Source organism: Neltuma alba, unplaced genomic scaffold, assembly GCF_004799145.2.
Source record: "Neltuma alba isolate B1F8T4 unplaced genomic scaffold, ASM479914v2 tig00003082_pilon, whole genome shotgun sequence".
Taxonomy (NCBI): domain Eukaryota; kingdom Viridiplantae; phylum Streptophyta; class Magnoliopsida; order Fabales; family Fabaceae; genus Neltuma; species Neltuma alba.
The window spans coordinates 554,761-574,627 of NW_021633133.1; the positions used below are offsets into that span (position 1 = coordinate 554,761).

Sequence of the window (19,867 nt, forward strand, 5' to 3'; positions counted from 1 at the left end):
GAAAATTGAAAGAAACCATAACATTTGAAATCCCTTATGATGAAGTGAGTAGAAAAGAGGAAAAAATAAATCTTATTAAATGGAGGGCGTTGAATATTCTTCAATAAATGTAACAAATACTTGGTGCCAAATTTAATAAATAATCATATTGCATCTTCTCACTAATAACAATGTCCAGAAAATTTAAGAACTAATCAATAGTACCTTAAGTTTTCATAAGTACCTCCACCAACCAGCGAATTCAAACGTTTAGGTCTCAGTGATAAGAAAACCTCTGACACCCCTTTTCGGAGACAGTACATTTATCATAATCAGGGCCTAACACTTAAAACTTGAGAGGTATGGTAAGCTCACTTGCATAATGATTATTCAATTGAGGAATTTTTGAGAGCTGTAGATTACAGATAAACTGCGATGATCGTGATGGTGCCACTGGTGAGAACCGATCTCCAAATCTAGGGAAAAAAAAAAAAGGAAGATAAATCAAGAGGTGAAAACTTTATGGACATGACTATGCTTAGAAGTGAGAAGATCAAATTGAGGGAAAATTGAAAACTTATAATACCATGTTAATGAATAGATTGGTGCTGAGAAAACCAAAGTGGAGAACTGGAATACGGTGCGGAGGAAATGAGATTGGTAGAATGGTCTTTATATAATGGAAATAAGATTATAAGAATGCTAAATGCAACTCCACAAGAAACAAAGGTTGTAATGGGAAAATGATTGAGTTTTCATAAGAGAAGAGATGGGATAAATCCCCTGTATTGAAAAGAGAGAGACACAATGAGCAAGAGATGATAAGTTAGTGATTTTCAGAGTTATCTAAATTTCACAAAGTGATTTAAAGCCTTTTCATTTTCATCACTCTAGATACTAATTCATAGTCTCTTTCCCTTTAAAAATATTGAAAAGAGTGCAAGTAATTATGTAATTCTTTGTATTATTCCACAAGTGATTCAAGGCCTCCTCATTTTCTAAGATAGTTCCCCTCCCCCCAAAATAAGGCCTTTTAAGTTCTAAGAATATATATCTATACATGTGCCACCGAAACATCTATATCAAGACACTTAATCAGCCACTTCATCTTAATTTAATAACCATCCACGTAAACAATCAACAGCCAACTAGATGGGAGGGGAAAAAAACCACCTCTTAAGACTGTCACATGGACCAATCACAAAACCTCTATAAGGTTTATAGGTTATATAGATTCAAATATCCACTTACAATTGAACAAGATCCTTCCTACAGGTTAAGCTAGAAAATATGTAGGAAAATTAAATCTGAGTGAGTGAAGAGACAAATAGGGAAAAAAATGTTTAGTCTCAAATCCAAAATCCAGAATATTTGAGAGATGCTAGTTTCATGCATCTAGGACAAGAGTTGGACATTGAAGGACGGAGGGGTGAAGTAAAGTGTCAGCACAGAACAATGGAGGCTTGCATGTCACATTGTCACACCATTTATACACACAAGTATAAGGGTTTTATATTTAAAACCAGAAGAATATATATATGCATATTAATTATTAATTAATTATATTTTTATATATTATTTATTATGTTGATAAAAAATATTATTAACAAATTTATTGCTTCAAATAAAAATATAAAGTAAAATCTACCTTTTATATAATTATTATATTAATTTATGTTTTTTTAGTAATTTGTATATGAAAAAAAAATACTTCTAATAACAACTATCTAAACACTCCTATTTTATCAAAACCATTTTTTTCCACAAAATATATTCTTTCAAAAAAAAATTTCAAAAATAACTTTTCTTTCAAAAACTATTTTCCAAACATAGTTTGGTTAACACTCCCTTGCAGTATGTGATAAAAAGTGTTCTTATGACAGTTTTTTTTCAAATTATTTTCAAGAAGTTAACCTAAATACCCACTTATAATTGCACAAGATATGTTTCTTGCTTCCCTCCTATATGTTAAGCTAGAAAATATGCAGGAAAATTAAATCTGGGTGAGCGACAGACACAGGCAGAGAAAAAGAGAGTGCTCAGGTCCACGATATTTGAGATGCTAGTATCACGCCAAGGGAAAAAACGCTTTCATCCGTCCGCGACCAGAGCTAGACATTGAAGGATGGAAGGGTGAAGTGAAGGGTCAGCACACAACAATGGAGGCTTGCATGCCACATTGTCACACCACTTGTTGTTACTATCCCTTGGACCTCTTCTCCACCTTTCACCATCCAAAGCATATTGATATTTCTGAGCAAGACAGCTAATTCGGATGTATATTTGTGGACTATCCTTGTTATCGTTTAACGAGAAGGTAAGATAGAGACCAATACTCTGCAGCCTCAGAACTAGAGAAGGAAGACAATCTCCTGAAGGAATCAAGAAATTCCGGCAAGTTGGACTTTCGAAGATGGATTTTTAAACTACGGAGTCTTTTTCGGGTTCTATCTCAGTCGATCTAGCTGCTTTATGCCCTTATCGTCTTCATCGCACGATTTCCGCTTGATCTTCAGATTCAGAAGCTCCGGCTAACTCAGCGTTGGTCCTTGGTTTTGTTTTCAGTTCTTCAGGGACGAAAGGCTGTGACAGAAATCAACAAGGAGTTGATTGATAAAAACAAAACTATGAGGACTTAATTACAAATTCCATGAAAGTATGAGGACGTGTAAATATCTACATGGCAGTGAGGATACTACACTTCAGCACCAGGCATTGTTCTATTAGCGTGCCTTCGCCGCGATTCCCTACTCGTTTATCTCATCGATCCATTCCTTTTAAACGCGTCTCTTCGCTCTCGTGAGTCTCCTCTCTCTGTCTCTGTCTCTCTCCCCCCCAATTACTACTTTGCTCTCTACTCATAAGTATGTTTCAGGATGAACTTTTGATTTCAACTTTGAATTGATATATTGATTGCCGATTATAGCGTCATACGTATATGCCCTTCATTTGTCTTTCCGCATCTCACTGAATGGCTGCAGCTTGTTTTTGTTTCGGACAGCGTTAAAATCGCTGATTCATCACAACTAATAGATAAGCGGAGAATAGAGTTGATTATTATAGGAGTGTTATTTTAGAGAGCCAAATGCGCTCTGGTCAGGCCGCTTTATTTTTTACGGCAGGATAAAGCAAAAACATTAGAAATATAATTTTATACCCCCTATCGAAATCGATGGACTAGACATTGCAATACTTCCGGTTAGATTGTAACAATTTTTTCAGCGCAGTAGACTAAGAAGAAATCTATTATTTTTTAACTGGATTGTTAGTATTATTTTGATGAACTAATCTCATTTGGTTCAATCCAGATATCTAAAATTATCATTTTTATTTTGTATAGGATCACAAAATTATAAAGAAAACTATTTGTGAACCTTGGGTGTTGCATGGACCATGGAGTTTGAAGAACAAGCCATACTGTTGATAAGTTATAAATAGAGCGGTTGAAGCAAAGTGTGTCCGCCACTTATTTCGGTTATGCTTGCTTTTGTATTTTTGTTATTTCTTCATTCATAAACTGCTCAGCGCAATATTGCTCCTTTTATTTATGTTAATTTTCTTTGATAATTTTCACCAAAAAAAGATGCTTTCAAGTTTAACCCATCTTTTTATCACATTTTTTTGGTTGTTTGATTATTTTGAAATGCATGTTCTTACTTTGTCCTTCCTTCATTATGATGTGAGAATTTATTGTTTATTGTCTTTTTCCTGTCAGGGCATTTAGATTGTGGCGTTGTCATGATATATATATGCATCGTTTAAGTGACACGGTATATAACCGTCCTTGTTTATTGATATCAAATTTTTGGTCATGCAATTTCAGTAAAAGATTTCGGGTAGTTTTAGCAATGGATGGTGCAAAAGCTGATGCACCTAAGGAAACGCCACTGGGTTTGGATAATATGACTGAGGAAGAATATGCTTATCAGTCTAAGTTACTTCTGGAATTCAATAGCATCTCCAATATTGACAACGCATGGATTTTTAATTCTGACAGTGGTAAGCGCACTGTTTTCAACATTTTTGTTTTTCCTTATGTCAACTCTTTGTATCATTCAAGTTAGCTTTATTGCGATTGATGTTTCTTTATGCTTGAATATTTGCCACAGCACTGCCCGCTCAGGGAATGTTTTGTATTAGCCAACCAAATCTTCTGGCAAACAAGAGAAAGAAGTTCATACTATCCTCTACAATATCTAAAGGAAGTAACAGCTCTGTAGAATTTCATTGGGCTCCATTTCCCATAGAGATGTCTGGAGCATCTAAAGTTGTTCCATCACCTTCTGGCTCAAGACTTCTGGTAGTTCGAAATCCTGAGAATGAAGGTTCTTCTCACCTTGAAATATGGAATTCATCTCACTTGGAAAAGGAATTCCATATCCCCCAGTCAGTGCATGGCTCAGTATATACTGATGGATGGTCAGTTACCATGTGTGCTTATTTTTATTTTTCAGAGATTCTAGATTGTTCATGGTGAAACAAGTAGCTTTTACCTCAAGTTAGTCTCTGGTATTTCTTGTCTGACTTCAAATGTTCTACTATTTTTTAAATGTAGGGGACAAAAAAAAAAAAAAAAGCAATAGCCTCTGCACAGAGGCAATAATTTAGGAAGTTCTTAGCACAAGTCAAAAGTTTCATGTCTTCTTCTATGGTGTAGGTTTGAGGGAATCTCTTGGAACTTGGATGAAACTTGTATAGCATATGTAGCTGAAGAGCCGTCCCCTGCAAAGCCTGCTTTCAACGATCAGGGCTACAAGAAAGGTGGTTTGACAGACAAGGATAGCGGGAGCTGGAAAGGTCAAGGGGCTTGGGAGGAGAACTGGGGAGAAACATATTCAGGAAAGAGGCAACCTGCGCTTTTTGTTATAAGCATCAAAAGGTTATACATCAAATATTTTGATTTGAATAATGCGGGGTTTATGTTTTTTCAATAATAAACCTAACCGAATTCATGTTTGTATAGTGGAGAGGTACAATCTGTCAAAGGAATTGACAAATCTTTAAGTGTTGGACAAGTTGTGTGGGCTCCATCAGCACAATATTTAGTATTTGTCGGATGGTCATTTGAGACAAGAAAACTTGGTATGAAGTACTGTTATAATAGACCTTGTGCATTATATGCTGTTAGAGCCCCCGACCATGATTCAAATGCTAATGAAACAGAGATTCAGTGAGTCTCCTTAGTTTAAATTCCTTTTTACACTGGATGTTGTTACATTTTGTTATGCTACTAAACTGTGAAGTTATACGCTGATGCAGGTCAACTGAAGATTTCCAGGCACTAAACCTAACCCGGACTATAAATAGTGCTTTCTCTCCACGATTCAGGTAGGCTTGTAAAATCATATAATTTTTAGAATTTCTTACCATTCTTTATTTGTTTGACTTGATCTCTCGTTGTTTCATATTCTTGATCAGGAAGGGGTTTTTCTTGGAAAATAGAACATTTTTGTACACTTTTCTCTGTTTTATGCAAAACATAAATCAATGACAAGATGATATGAAAATAACTAATGATGACAGGGTAGCGTAAATGTGTTCTAAAATTGGATTTTAATTTTGAGCAGTAACTTCTTGTGTTTGAATTTCCTTTAAAGGACTTTAAGGTTCATGACATCAACAAGTGAAGAATATATATGATATATTTTGGTAGCCATTTTTTTTTTCCCCTTTTCCTTTTTTACACAAGCATAGTTTACTTTTCTTTGGTTAGATATAAAGCTCTATCCCAATGCATGAAGCTTCCACTACGCACATGGTGTGGGGAGGGTTGGACCTGCTTTGAGTCTACTAATACGCTGCCTTACCTTGCATTTTAGCAAGAGGCTGTTTCCTTGGGTTGAACCTGTGACCACAGGTTACATGGCAACAGCTTTACCTCTGTGCCAAGGCCCTCCCTCTATATCTGATAAGTCATGCTGATTAAAACTGACTGTATACCGTAATTTGTTTTTTAAAAAAACTTTTCCCTGAGTGAGATAAGTGGTCAGAAATGTTGCAGTACCTTGTCAGTTTACATTCCTACTTTAAATGGAATCTGATCCTTTTTAAGGTAGAAGTTTATCATGATAATTTTATGAATGAATGTCATACCAGCCCAGATGGGAAGTTCCTTGTGTTTTTATCTGCAAAAAGTTCAGTGGATTCTGGAGCCCACTCTGCAACAAATTCACTCCATAGAATTGATTGGCCCTCTGATGTGAAGCAGTACAAATCTGTAAAAGTTTATGATGTGGTAAGCACTTCATTTGTGACTATTGTAATCCATGAGTTGTTAATTTTGCTCGTATCAATATCAATACATATCAGTAAATATAAGATACAAAATTTATTGTGAATCACAATATTCACAAGTTGTGAATGCACAAAGAGCCCACCTAGTTAGTCATAAAACTCGGCTTCTTGGTCTTTATATTTTAGTAAACTCAAAACAAGTATGGAATGCTCATATAAGTTGAAAGATAGGTCGTGTTCTATGCTCAACTTTGTTTTGGTTTTATGCATAATTTTCTGATGATAGAATGCGACTTGCATTTAAACAAAATGAAGTTTGTTCTCTTTTAAGGGTTGATTTTGGGTTTGGCCTTGATAAAATCTTATACACTGATATCATCCATCCTTGATAAGATTTTGGGTTTCTTGTGTCAGTTTGATGAGGTTGTTTGCAGTGTTCTCAACTCTCTATGAACCAGGCCTTTATGAAATGTTTTGAAACCTAGATTACTAGTTGAATTGAAAAGATGTTTTTTTCTTCTGCTTGGACGTTGTTCACTATAAAAAGGTGCCCTTGTTTCAAAGCAAAATTAATTAAACCGGTATTCCTCTGCTTGGATGTTGTTCAACATATAACTCACCCTTCTTCTTTGGAAAATTTGCAATGAAATGCTACAATTTCTTGAAAAAGGATTTTCATAGTTATGTTAGAAGCTAAGCCATAGGAGAAAATATATTAGTTGGGACACTTATTTAGATTCATGTTCATAATTAAATTTAGATTCTTAGTTTCAAGTACCCAGTAGGTTTGCCATGATTCATACAATTATAAGTTGCACTATACTAGCCCAACTCAGTTTCAGTAAAGATCAAGGGCTCAAATCAGTACATGTACTTAATTCCATCTCTCCTACACTGTACACAGTAAGTTTTCTATTATACTTCTTTACTTTTTGATAAATAATTGGGGTTTTCTTTCATCAATTTTGAAGATTCCTGTTGTGATGTGTGCGGAGGATGGTTGCTTCCCTGGGCTGTATTGTTCAACTGTCCTTTCTAATCCTTGGCTTTCTGATGGGTGCACTATGATTTTACCGTCTGTTTGGTGTAGCTGTCAGGTTTTACTTTCAGTGAATGTGTCGAGGTAACTATTACCATGGAAATGCATTTTTGCTTGCTTTGTGCAAATCTTACGTGACTATTTTATGATCAACTCCATCTATTTTCGTCATATATAGTGGAGAAGTATCACGTATCACCCCTGCTGACTCAGATTTCTCATGGAGTCTTCTTGCATTGGATGGGAACAATATTATTTCTGGTATCATCAAACGTTTAGCTTTATTTTTATTCTCAATTTTTTAACCTTTCCTGTTGAGGTTGAGAAAAAACATGTCACTTTCTTCAATTTTGTTCAACTTTATCCAGTTTTGAGTAGCCCAGTAGATGTTCCTGAAATCAGCTATGGCACCATTATTGAGAAGAAAAATAATGCTAAAGCATGGAGTTGGTCAAATGTACCAAGTCCCATATTCAGATGCTCTGACAAGGTTTATGTAATTTCCTTTCGGAACTATATTATTTACTTTTGCAGGTAAATAATATATGATATCCTAAAATGTACATCATTTGCATTTACAGGTGAGATCCTTGCTGTCCTCTCTTCAGTTCAGTGTAATGAAAATCCCCGTGAAAGTTGCTTCTGACAACCTAACCAAAGGTGATTGTTGACTTGGTTATCTCGACTAGTATTGAGTAGATAGAATTCTCTTATTTATGCTTAAGTGTGACTGCACTTGCAAGAGAAAACAGTCAACATTGAGAAACTTGATCACTTGTAATGTCTTCAATGAGAAAATCATTTATGAGTTAGAAGAGAGTTCATATTTACAATAAATATGATGGTTGGGATGAGTACTTAGCTACCTAATATATAGTCTTTTTTACTTTCTTTTTTATTATGGAATGTGAGATTACATTGAAATTTTGCTGGAGGAATACTTTTCATATGTCCCTTAATTTTTCACTTCAATTTCAGGTGCTAGGAAGCCTATTGAAGCTATATTTGTGTCATCAAAAACCAAGAAAAATGATGCATGTGATCCCCTAATTGCAATCCTTCATGGGGGGCCGCACGCTGTCTCAGTTTCAAGTTTTTCAAAGTCACTGGCTTTCTTATCTTCTCTTGCTTATAGTTTGTTGATTGTAAATTACAGGTAAATGAAACGCGCTTGGCATTCTAGCATTCATCAAGGCCAGAAATTTCAAACATTATCATTTTATGTTTTTATTATAATTTATATTCTTTAATTACTTTGATCAAAGAGATGGATTCCCATTATCTCAGTGATTCTTATAGGCCTTGAGTTAATGTCCAGAAAGTGCTAGCTAGGAGGCCGGGGGAAAAAGAAATAGAATAAAAGAACTTGATCTTTTGAAATCATAAATTGTGCAGGTGTGCTCTCAGGAGTTTGATGGAAATAGGGCTAGAAATGTATTGTTCTATAACAAAACTCTCCACAGATTGGAGGTCTAATGGAGGAATACACTAGCCATAAGCAGAAAGCTCCTATGCCTTTGAGAGGCATAGGCTCTTCCAGAAACCAACCAGAATCCTCTCTGACTCTACTAACCAACCCCATATTCTCACATGTGACGGCCATGCACAAAATACCTCAATTACCCTTAACTGGATTCATGGGCTTTTTCCTAACATAAGTAAGTGGACGCCCACGTCCACCAGAATTTAACAGTGCTAAGTTTGATTTGGGATACTGGGATAGAGCTTGAGTTCACATCTAAGGGAGAAATGAAGAATTAAATGGAGAACAAGAGTGAGATTCAGTCTGTTTCTCTCATAATGTTCATCTCAGAAGGGATCAATGATATTAGTGGGAGAAGTTGCTAGAGTCCAGTCAATCAGATCCCAGGATACATGGAGCTAAAATAAATCAAATTCTAATTCTATCTCTGAAAAAATAAGGAAAGATACGACAGAATTAAAATAGACTTTCCTAATACACTCTGACACATGCACTTGTGATGGGAAATATAGTTGATTTATTTTAGGATTCGGTAATTTAGGTTTTAGTAATCATTTTTTCCGTAAGTTTGGTTTAGTTTATATTATTTTCAATTAGGATATTTAGGTTATTTCTTATATATGTTTCAATTAGTTTAAATTTATTTTTATTTTTAGTTATTATACTGAGGACTCTATAAATAGCCCTAGGGTTATTTGATGTCAGACCTACAGTCGCCCTTGAAGAATATGCCTTTTCTAGAAGTCATTTTTAATGTACAAAGGATTAGATACATCCTTTCAAGTGTTCCTCATTCTGTTCATAAATTGACTGGCTACAAGCATAAAAGGTTTTTTTTTTTTTTTTTTTGGTGAAAATATCTAGTCAAGTTCGAGACTTGGAAATCAACTTTCAAACAAGTCTCTCACAACTAAAGGATTTTCCTATTTAAGTTTCAGTCAATAGTTACCCTACATTAGAGTGTCTACAGGCTTGCACTCAACATGCCAGTTTCTTCCAGATTCAGAGTATGTTGTGTCCTCACCGCACCTTCACTGTTTTATGATATATAAGTTTTAATAACAGTTAAAAAAACATGTAACTCGATGCAAGAAATTCTCTGTTTCTTTGTACCCACCGGAATGGATAAGTGCTTGCTTGGTGTGGGCATCTCTGAACTAGTGTGCTCATGGATGGTGACATAGACTAATTTTTCTAGTAGAAAATGCGCTCTATGTTGGGTGTTCTGGTTCAAAATGGGTGATTAGATTAGCAATTATATACTATTACTACTCAGAGCTATAATTTGTTATCATGCTGAATTCTTTTCTTTCAAGAAAGAATGATATTGCACCTTTTATGAGATGCCTGGATGATCGCACATAGTATAATGTCTTGGATATTTAATCATAGTTGAAGAAATGTCTAGTATTAGTCCTTTTGCAGGCTTCTTACTTGATACTGCTTGTCAGAGGTTCGATAGGATTTGGTGAGGAAGCATTACAATCTCTTCCTGGAAAAGCTGGTTCTCAGGTATCTGTTGTTCGCTTGTTTCCATAAACAGGCTGGCAAGTTTATTTGGTAGCCATTCTTCTTTCAAAGCTTCTTCTATGATTAGGAAGCATGAACACTAACAGGAACTAGGACCTGATACTTATACTAACACCACAATATGACAATCTGAATATGTAATTTAAGGTGTCATGTATTGTCTAACACAAGTGTTTGATGTGTGTTGGACATGGACACATCTCCCTTTTTAAATTGTTCTTGCTTTATAGTTTTATGGCTTTTTGGTTGGCCACTGATGTGTTCATCATGTATAGGATGTTGAAGATGTTATCACTGCCGTAGATCATGTCATTAGCTTAGGACTTGCCAGTCCATCAAAGATTGCAGTGCTGGGTGGTTCGCATGGTGGCTTTCTGACAACCCACCTAATTGGCCAGGTGCTATATCACTAATGATCATACTTACTGTGACTTCTGATCCATACATTTTTCTGCAGAATTTTCCTTCTAGTCCTTTTGTTTTCTTAAAACAATTGTAATTCCAGTCTGTTACGAACTTTGACCCTTGGATTGGATTTTCTAGTATATCTTGATCCTTAAATGAGTTTTCATGCTGAAAATTAAACTGCCACGAGAATGCTAGTTCAGAGTGTTCAGTGCTGTCTACTCAATCTTAGTAGCCGTGCTATTCTTATTAAGATGTTGGCTTTGATACCTTTTTAGCCCCTTTGGTGCAAAACAGGCAATGTAAACTTTGATGACTAATGATCTAATTTTCTATAAAGATCTAATTTTGGCCCTTTGTCACATCTCCATCCACACTGTCTGCTGACTTGAAAGCTAAATCCAGGTGGGTTAATGGTTCCATATGAATAATGTCTAAGTTCGCAGATTTTAAACTTTGATGTTAGATTTTGGACGGATGATGTGACGCAGGAGGCAAAATTGGATTGGTTTAAAAAATTAAGGGGGCAACATTTCCTTCTGCTTTTTCAACAGGGTATAAAAGCGAAACTTCTATGAAACTGTGGGACCAAAAGTGTATTTGCCCTCTATTTGGATAAGAAGAAAAGTTGAGAGGAAAGAAAATGAGAGGAGAGAAAATGGAGAGAAGAGAAAATTGGAGAGAAAATATTATCACTTCTCATGTTTGGATGAACAAGAGAAAACAGAAAGGAAAGAAAATAAGTAAATATATGAATGACTAAAATACCCTTTCTATTATAGCAAAATATATCTTGATTAAAATCAAATTAAATATCATAATGAAAAACCATATTTACATTAACATAATCATATAATTTAAAATCAAATTATCTGATGAAGATATATTTTAATATCAAATAATTTTGCTAAAAAAGGAAAAAAAGAACATTTTGTGTAATGTAATGCTAAAAAAACCAAAATAACGACTCTACTTGTTTTTCATTTCAGTTCATTTTAGAAGGATTTTTGTAATTTTAGTTATTTTGTTTTTTAATCAAGCAAACACAGAATAAAGGCTTGATAATAATAAATAAAGTGAAAAGATGGGGGAAAAAAAAATAGGTATTATTTTTCTGAAAAAATATATGTAAGGGTAGAGAGGAAAAATATGTTTTCTTCTCATTTTCTCCCCATATATGGAGAGAAAAGTAGGGAGGAAAATGGGTTGTGGGACCCACTTCATTTTCTCCCCAACTTTTCTTTCCTCCCACTTTTCTTCCCCCATCCAAACAGAAGAAAAACCACTTCTGCTCCCATTTTTCTTTCTAGTTTTCCTTCCTCCCTCATTTTCTCTCCATCCAAACATAACATTAAGCTTGTAAATTACTATTTCTGTTGATAATTATGTTTTGCACATGTGCTAGAGGCAGGGATTTTTTTATACTCTAAGGTGATTGGTCGATGTTAAGAAAATTATTAATATCAAGAATGCATGAACATTATTAATGATCAAAAAGGATGTAAGGAATTCCTGTCAAGAATTAAAAAAGAAAAGGGTCTTCCACAATATTATGTTCAAAATAGACGATGGCTTTTGATTGTAGCTATTTTATTTTGCCTTCCTGATTGCTACAGGCACCAGAGAAGTTTGTTGCGGCAGCTGTGAGAAACCCTGTTTGTAACCTTTCATTGATGGTTGGTATAACTGATATCCCTGACTGGTGCTATGTGGAGTCCTATGGAATAGCTGGCATAGGTAAGTATACAGAAGCACCTTCAGAAGAGGATCTCACTCTTTTTTACAGCAAGTCTCCAATTTCACATCTCTCGAAGGTATGTTAATCAAAAGTAGCATTTTGATTATTAAATTACGTTAGTAATGCTCTAGTCTTGAAGCATTTTCCAACGGAAAAGCCAAATGATTGGTGTAGTTCCTTATGGGCTCACTACTTGACTCTTCAACATACATGTAAACCTTTACATATTGAGATTTTAGGGCCAGTTTATTTAAAATTCAGGGGGACATGTGATTTTAGTTAAACTGCACATGAAGGTTTAAATACCTAGGATCTATTGTATATGAAGATGGTGAAATTGATAGAGACATTTCTCATATAATATAAGCTGGTTGGTTAAAGTGGAAAAAGGCTACCGGAGTTATTTGCTATAAGAAGGCATCCAAGAAGCTTGAGGGAAAATTTTATCAGAGTGCTGTAAGACCAGTTATGTTGTACGGTAGTGAATGTTAGACGATAAATGGAAAATAAGATCACAAAGTTGGGGTAGCAGAAATGAGGATGTCAAGATGAATGTGTAGAAATACGAGAAAAGCTAAGATTCAAAATGAAAATATCAAAGCAAGAGTCTGTGTGGCACCTATTCAAGAGAAATTGATTGAACATCGTTTTAGGTGGTTTGGACATGTGCAGAGAAAGTCATTCAATGCCCCGGTGAGGAGAGTAGATTAGATACTATGGAGTCTTAAAAAGAGGGGCAGAGGAAGACCAAGAAGAATGCTCAATAAGGTCATTAAACGAGACCTCCTGGTCAACAACATATTTGAGAACTGGATTGTTGACAAAGCACAATGGCATTGTATGATTCATGTAGCCGACCCCATTTAGTGGGGGTAAGGCTTTATTGGTGTTGTTGTTGTACACATGAAGGTGTTGGAAGAAGCTTAAGCTAAACATGGGAGATGTGTTGAAATAATTAGTCTAAGTAAGCTAGAAAAAAAAAAAATTTTAACAGGTAACAAAAAATGTATTTTTTTTTTTCTCTCTTGATAATCATATTGAGCAAACTGCATTAGCTAATATGTTTCTGCTTGCAATGAGGCTTTACAACTTCTTCTTTATTATCTTTCTTCTTCTTCACTCTCTCCTGTCTGGCATTGCAAATACGGATTGTTTTCTGATTACTTATGCAGGTAAAAACACCAACGCTTTTCCTATTCGGTGCACAAGATCTTCGTGTTCCGATTTCTAATGGATTGCAAGTAAGTACTTATATTCTACTCTCAATCGATGTGCTTTATCAATTACTTGCACTGTTAAGGGTATTTCACTGAAACTTCTCCCTCGTTCTCCATACTCTTGAAGGACTAAATGTGCATTTGTAACAATCATGGACGACTAATTTTGGAACCAATCCAAGGATTGAAGAGTAAAAGGCATATATTTCTGGGACCTGTCTTTATATTACTTTTTTTATTAAAAAAAAAAAAAGGATGGAGGCGGGGCTTTGCAAGTTAATTGAAATATCATTCACTGATCAATTACTTCAATGCAAGGGAAAACTTATAGTGAAACCTTCCCTTTTATTGCATCAGGCATTGCCCTTCATCAAAACATAGCTTGAGCTGATTGCTTTCTTGTTCAAATTGAGTGATGATAAAAACTTATGTGTTAATTGTAGTATGCGAGGGCCCTAAAGGCCAAAGGAGTTGACACCAAAATAATAGTGTTTCCCAATGATGTTCATGCAATTGACAGGTATATAAATCCCTGCCTCAACCTATTTCCTTTCACGAAAACAATCATAAAAATGTATAATATGACAATCTGGTTTAACAATTTTGCAGGCCACAATCTGACTTTGAAAGCTTCATTAATATTGGTGTATGGTTCAAGAAGTATTGTAAATGAGCAGGCATTTTCTAAATGCCTTCTGAATTTGGCTATTGTTTTACTTGATCTTGCCTTAGGAATATTGCGATACAAACTCTATATCAACTTTTTCCTCAACTGTTATTTTCCCCCTTCAATTCTTTCCCCTTTTCTGTGACATCATAGTCTGGGATATGAATGGATCATAATATTTGTCATTATTCTCGAGGTATTAAAACCTGCGTTATGCCAGCCGATGGTGAGATTTTTTATCTCCCTTTCTTTTGCATAGTAAAATACTCTTAACACCCCCCCCCCAAAAAAAAAAAAAAACACACACACACACACATTCTTCAATGTCCCTACTTACCTGAAAAAAACAAAAAGAAAAAACACTTTCCTGTCCTAAACAGGGCATTAACTAGCTAAGGGTTAAGGTCCAATTTTTTTAAAAAGTTTTCACTTGTGAATATCTCAAAACTTCTCGTGGGTTTAGTGTCACTTCGAAAGTGTTAAAATAAGAGTAATATTGCCTTATTCTAACGGAAGCCAAACGGACACATGCTACATTGAATTTTATGCCATGTATAATTCTATGCAAGCATGAATGTGCTTTCTTGCTTTGTTATTTTTACTTTGAAAGTTTTAGCAAAAAATCAATGTTGCTCTAAAAGCATCGGAAAAAGGGAGCAATGTTGCCCAAATTTAACAATCGAATTCAAAATTGGGAGGAAAAAACAGGCATGAAAAATTGAAGACGTAAAACGGGAAAAGGTTGCTGGCCAAAAAAAAAAAAAGACGGGAAAGGTTGGTGAAACAAGTCCCACTTATGTAATACATATCTTGTTTACTATATACCCTTGACTCTTAACTTTAATACCCTTAGTCATAGGAATCTCAATTCAATAGTCGCAGCATTCAAGGGCTCCATCTCTTTAACTAAACACAGAAATAATTTAAAGATCATAACTCAAGTATGATTATCGTTCCCAACCATTAAAAATGTTAATGGTCCAAGTTATTTTTTCTGATGGTTGGCATTAGTTTGAGACCCAATAAATCCTCCAATTGAAGTTGGGGGACACAAAATTTTAATTAAGTGAAAATCTAAATCCTTTTTTTTTTTTTTGGGAGAACTATCTAAATCCCTTTTAGATGTGTTTCTATATCTACGTCTAACACGTGTAGATTGCCCTTAGCTGCTGAGGCTCTTCATCCTCTACCAAATCATCAGACATGAAATGAGCATCTGATGCATATCCAGCCCACTTCATCTCATAAAGAAGCAAATGAATTTTCTCATATATCTCTTCACATCTTGGATGCGCTTTATCTCCAACAATAAATGCATTCACCTCATCTCTTACCTCAATCCAACTGCAACCAGGCTCCTTCTTTAACTTATAATCCTTCATTATTCTTCTTATCTTTGAGACCTCACGCCACATCCCTGCATCAGCATAAATATTGGATAAAAGAACATATGCAGAAGAGTCTTGAGGGTCTAATTGTAGTAAAGAATTTGCTGCTATTTCTGCCACTTCTACATTCCCTTGCCTCTTGCAGATGCTGAGAAGAGTCCTCCAAATGATCTCATCAGCTTTAAAAGGCATGCTTTCAATAAGCTTCAAAGCTTCACTCACTTGACCTGACCTACCAAGGAGATCCACCATACATGAGTAATGCTCCAACTCAGGATTCAAACCATAGTAGCTTTGCATTTTCTGGAAGTAATGCAACCCTTTGTCTACATAACCCATATGTGCACAAGCTCTGAGGACTGAGACAAAGGTTGCACAGTTTGGTTTGAGATTCAGAAGCTGCATCTCCTCAAATACTTTAATGGCCTCTTCTCCGAGACCATGGCAGGCATAAGCACAGATTATGGCATTCCATGTAACATAATCTCGATTAGGTGCTTTCTCAAACATTAATTGGGAATCCTGCATTTCTCCACATTTTGAGTACATGTCCACCAGAGTGCTGGCTATGTATGCATCTGAATGCCATTGTAGCTTGAGGATTTGAGCATGAATCTGCTTGCCAAGTTCAATAGTGGCCAAATCAGCACAAGTATCGAGAATTGTAGCATACGTGAAAGTGTCTGGCGGTACACCCATTTCAAGCATGTGACAAAAATACCTCTGGGCATTTTCACTTTGCTTCTGCAATGAGAATCCTGAAATGATTGCATTCCAAGAAACAACTGTCTCGTCTTCCATTCTGTCATGAATTTTCCCCGCCTCTTCTAGCATCCCACACTTGCAATACATATCAACAAGTGCACTTGCAGTAAATGGGTTTAATACCATTTCAGATTTGATAATTCTTCCATGGATCTCCATGCCACAGTTTAATTTTTTCTTGCCAGCACAGGCTTTTAGAATACTACCATAAGTAAACTCATCTGGTTCCATTTTAGACTGCAGCATTGAAACAAAAAGTGGAAGTGTTTTATCCACTTCTTCATTTTGCTCATGAGCAGCAATGATTGCATTCCAAGATACTGCATCCCTCATTACCATCTCGTCAAACACTAGACAGGCTTCAGTTAGAGCTCCACATTTACCATACATGTCTAAAATGGCATTTGCAACACAAATATTAAACATTAAATTACATTTGAATGCTAATCCTTGTAGTTGAATCCCCTCTGAATATCCTTTGATTACCGCACAAGCACAGAATGCACCGGACAAGCTTACTTCATCAAAGCCAAGACTTGATCTATGTAAAGACTGGAAAGTCCCCAGAGCTTCTTTACCTTGACCTTGCCTAGCATATCCAACCATAATGGCATTATATGATGGACGTCCAGGACTGGGCAACAAATTAAATAGCTTTCGAGAATCAGTCATGCTTTGACATTTTGCATACATGTCTAATATCGCAGTTCCCACGATGATATCGTATTCAAAGTTTGCTTTTAAGGCATGGGCATGCAATTGTTTGCCAACTTTAAATGCAGATAATTCTGCACAAGCTCTAAAAATGCTAGCATACGTTGACTGACTCATCCCAATACCTTCTCTTTGCATATCTTTGAAAAGTTTTAGACCCTCGACAAGCTGATGATTCTGAACACACCCTGCAATTATAGCACCCCAACATACCCAATTTTTTTCAGGAATTTCATAGAAAACCAAGGAAGCCTCATCTAGCCTCTTGCATTTTGAATACATGTCTACCACAGCACAACTCGTCACCACATCATTAATCAAGCCCATTTGAATTGCAAGGCAGTGAATCTGTATTCCTAAATTATAGTTTTCCAGACCAGAACAGGCTTTCAGAGCAACAGCAAACGTAGTATGATCTGGTTGCACATTTGCTGTTCTCATTTGAAGAAAAGCTTCAATTGACGTTTGGTTGGAGCCATCCCGCAAATAACAGGAGATCAAAGTATTCCAAGAAATCACATCTCTCTTAGGCATTGAGTCAAAAAAGAACTGTACATTCACCATGTTTCCACTTCCCGCGTAGCCAAACATCATAGTGTTCCAAGAGACAGAGTCTCGATGAGGCATTTTGTCAAACACCTGAGACGCATAGTCCATGTGGGAGCATTTTGAGTACATCTGAATCAAACAATTGGAAACATAGATGGTAGGGACAAAACCAGATACAATCATCTGACCATGGGCCTGTTTGCCAGGATCCAGAGCTTTCAGATTGGAACATTGATGGAAAATATCAGAAAATGTTCTCCTCGTGCGGCTTGGTTCGATTGATGCAACTGTGCAAAATGCACAAGTCTGTGAAAGGGATTTGTAAAATGGCTTTTCCTGGGGTGAGAGGAGCCTTGAATACCGAAGGCGAAACACAATGTGAAGTAACATGTGACATACATATGCCCTTGATTAGTCTTCCTGGTTCTCACTCAACAGCTATAGCTTGTTTAAAATTGCTAATTTATCGGTTCTGGACAACGCTGAAGTCGCTGGTTCTTCATCATCACAAGTCGTATGGAATTAGATCAGCTTAATTGCTGATTCCTCAATTGCTCCAGAAGTGCCTGGTTGTCCACTGTCCGATTCATCCTAGAAGGCATAATATCCAGAACGATGAGTAAGCGCTACATACTTTAATGTGCAGAACCCAGATTCAAAAGCACAATGCATGAAATCAGAGTCTTATATAGTTGGTAAAGATGATAAAAGTTTCATATAACAATAAATCAATTGCAAAAGCAGTTGCATCACCCAACCAACTCAAATATAAGCCCTTTTCTTCAAACTTCATCTGTTGCTTGAGGTGCTTGTTGGAGCTAATACTGTCATTTTTCACGTACTTATTCCTAGTAGTGCAATTAAAAACGGTTTAGATATTGGGAAAATGACCCCAAAAAAAAAAAGCAAAAAAAGAAAAATTACATATAAGGACCTGTTTACAAAAAATTTTGTTTAAGCCCATACTATTATTATCAAAACTTATACTAATATTGTCATGGGTTTTTATTTGTAATTTTTTATTTTAACAGCCTTTTTTTGCCATTTTTTCTTAAATTTTTTTTTTTAATATCAGGTAGGAAAGCCAATGATTACATCCCCTTCTCTCTAAATGCAATAACCTCTAGCTTTTGAGAAGGGTACTCAATATCGTAAAAACCAGGTGTCATCGACAGGCCTTTCTTAGCCAAGTGACCAGCTGTAGGGTTATACCACCGTCTCACATGATTAACTTTAACATCCCAAGTTCTACTAAGCAAGCTTTTAGCCTCCTCTACCAACTATAAATCCTCGTGCAAACTAGGACCAGCTTGTGTCAGTAATATCACTGCTTCCTTAGAATCAGACTAGCATAACGCGTCTAAAGCCCATACCTCATGCCATCCTGAGGCAGTGAATGCAAGCCTATAGTTTTGCAGTGATGCTGTCTCCTTCATTCAGTCGGCAGACGAAACTCCTAAGGAAGCTCCCAGCACTATCGCGAAGGATGCCCCGCAAGCACTAGTATAGGTCATATGCAAGAACGCTCCATCAACGTTTACTTTAATTCACCTTGGCTTCAGCGCTACCCACTTCTCTTGGTGAGACCCAAGTAGCCCAGAGAGTTGCTTTGCCTTGCAGTATTTCTCATGAGCTTCGTGGCTGCTAGTAACCATGGCCCGAGCACTGGAGATAATCGTAGTATTCGAGACTTTCTTCTACTCAAACACGAATAAATTCTGTCACTGCCAGAGCCACCAACATATGACAGCAAACATGGCCCTCAATTCTTCTCGTTCCTTACTTCCTCCATTTGTTAAGTTCCATCTGAACTAATCATCAAACTCTCTACAGCTGAAAGCATACCACACTGAAGGGCGCACCATCGCCCTCCAAAGGCTACTACTATGTGGACAATCTCACAAAATATGAATAAGGTTCTCAATGTCACCCTTACACAGTAGATAAGAATCATCATCTGAGAGCCCTCTTTTCCTATTAGAAGCATTGGCAAGGAGGCGCTTATGGGCTGTTACCCATATGAAGGTTCGACACCTTTATAGGATCTTCAGCTTCCAAATCTTCTCCCACAAGGAATCAACTTGCATACTACTTGTTCTAGGCAAGTTATAAGCTAACTTTACACTGAACTCCCCACTCTTACTCCCTTTCCATCGTAC

General features: G+C 36.2%; 2 protein-coding genes across 5 annotated transcripts; one reads left to right on the forward strand and one right to left on the reverse strand.

The window, feature by feature from the left end:
* Positions 1–2,132: 2,132 nt before the first annotated feature.
* Positions 2,133–14,531, forward strand: LOC114740218 (acylamino-acid-releasing enzyme). Of its 4 annotated transcripts, none has more exons than XM_028928339.1 (19): positions 2,694–2,778; positions 3,320–3,436; positions 3,803–3,978; positions 4,089–4,398; positions 4,637–4,858; positions 4,943–5,149; positions 5,239–5,307; positions 6,076–6,214; positions 7,185–7,336; positions 7,431–7,513; positions 7,621–7,742; positions 7,834–7,912; positions 8,231–8,408; positions 10,187–10,247; positions 10,541–10,663; positions 12,287–12,484; positions 13,581–13,649; positions 14,069–14,145; positions 14,235–14,531. In XM_028928339.1, the coding sequence occupies exons 3-19, from the start codon at positions 3,828–3,830 to the stop codon at positions 14,296–14,298; spliced, it is 2,304 nt and encodes a 767-aa protein (XP_028784172.1). In that variant the 5' UTR covers positions 2,694–2,778; positions 3,320–3,436; positions 3,803–3,827; the 3' UTR covers positions 14,299–14,531. The 4 variants fall into 4 exon arrangements, with proteins under 4 accessions (XP_028784170.1, XP_028784168.1, XP_028784172.1 ...); XM_028928338.1 differs by having other exon boundaries at positions 3,320–3,432; XM_028928335.1 differs by lacking the exon at positions 3,320–3,436 and having other exon boundaries at positions 2,136–2,778.
* Positions 14,532–15,214: 683 nt separating this feature from the next.
* Positions 15,215–18,488, reverse strand: LOC114740210 (pentatricopeptide repeat-containing protein At3g02330, mitochondrial). Its single transcript, XM_028928329.1, has one exon. It carries the CDS (start codon positions 18,096–18,098, stop codon positions 15,435–15,437), a length of 2,664 nt encoding a protein of 887 aa, XP_028784162.1. The 5' UTR covers positions 18,099–18,488; the 3' UTR covers positions 15,215–15,434.
* Positions 18,489–19,867: the final 1,379 nt, after the last annotated feature.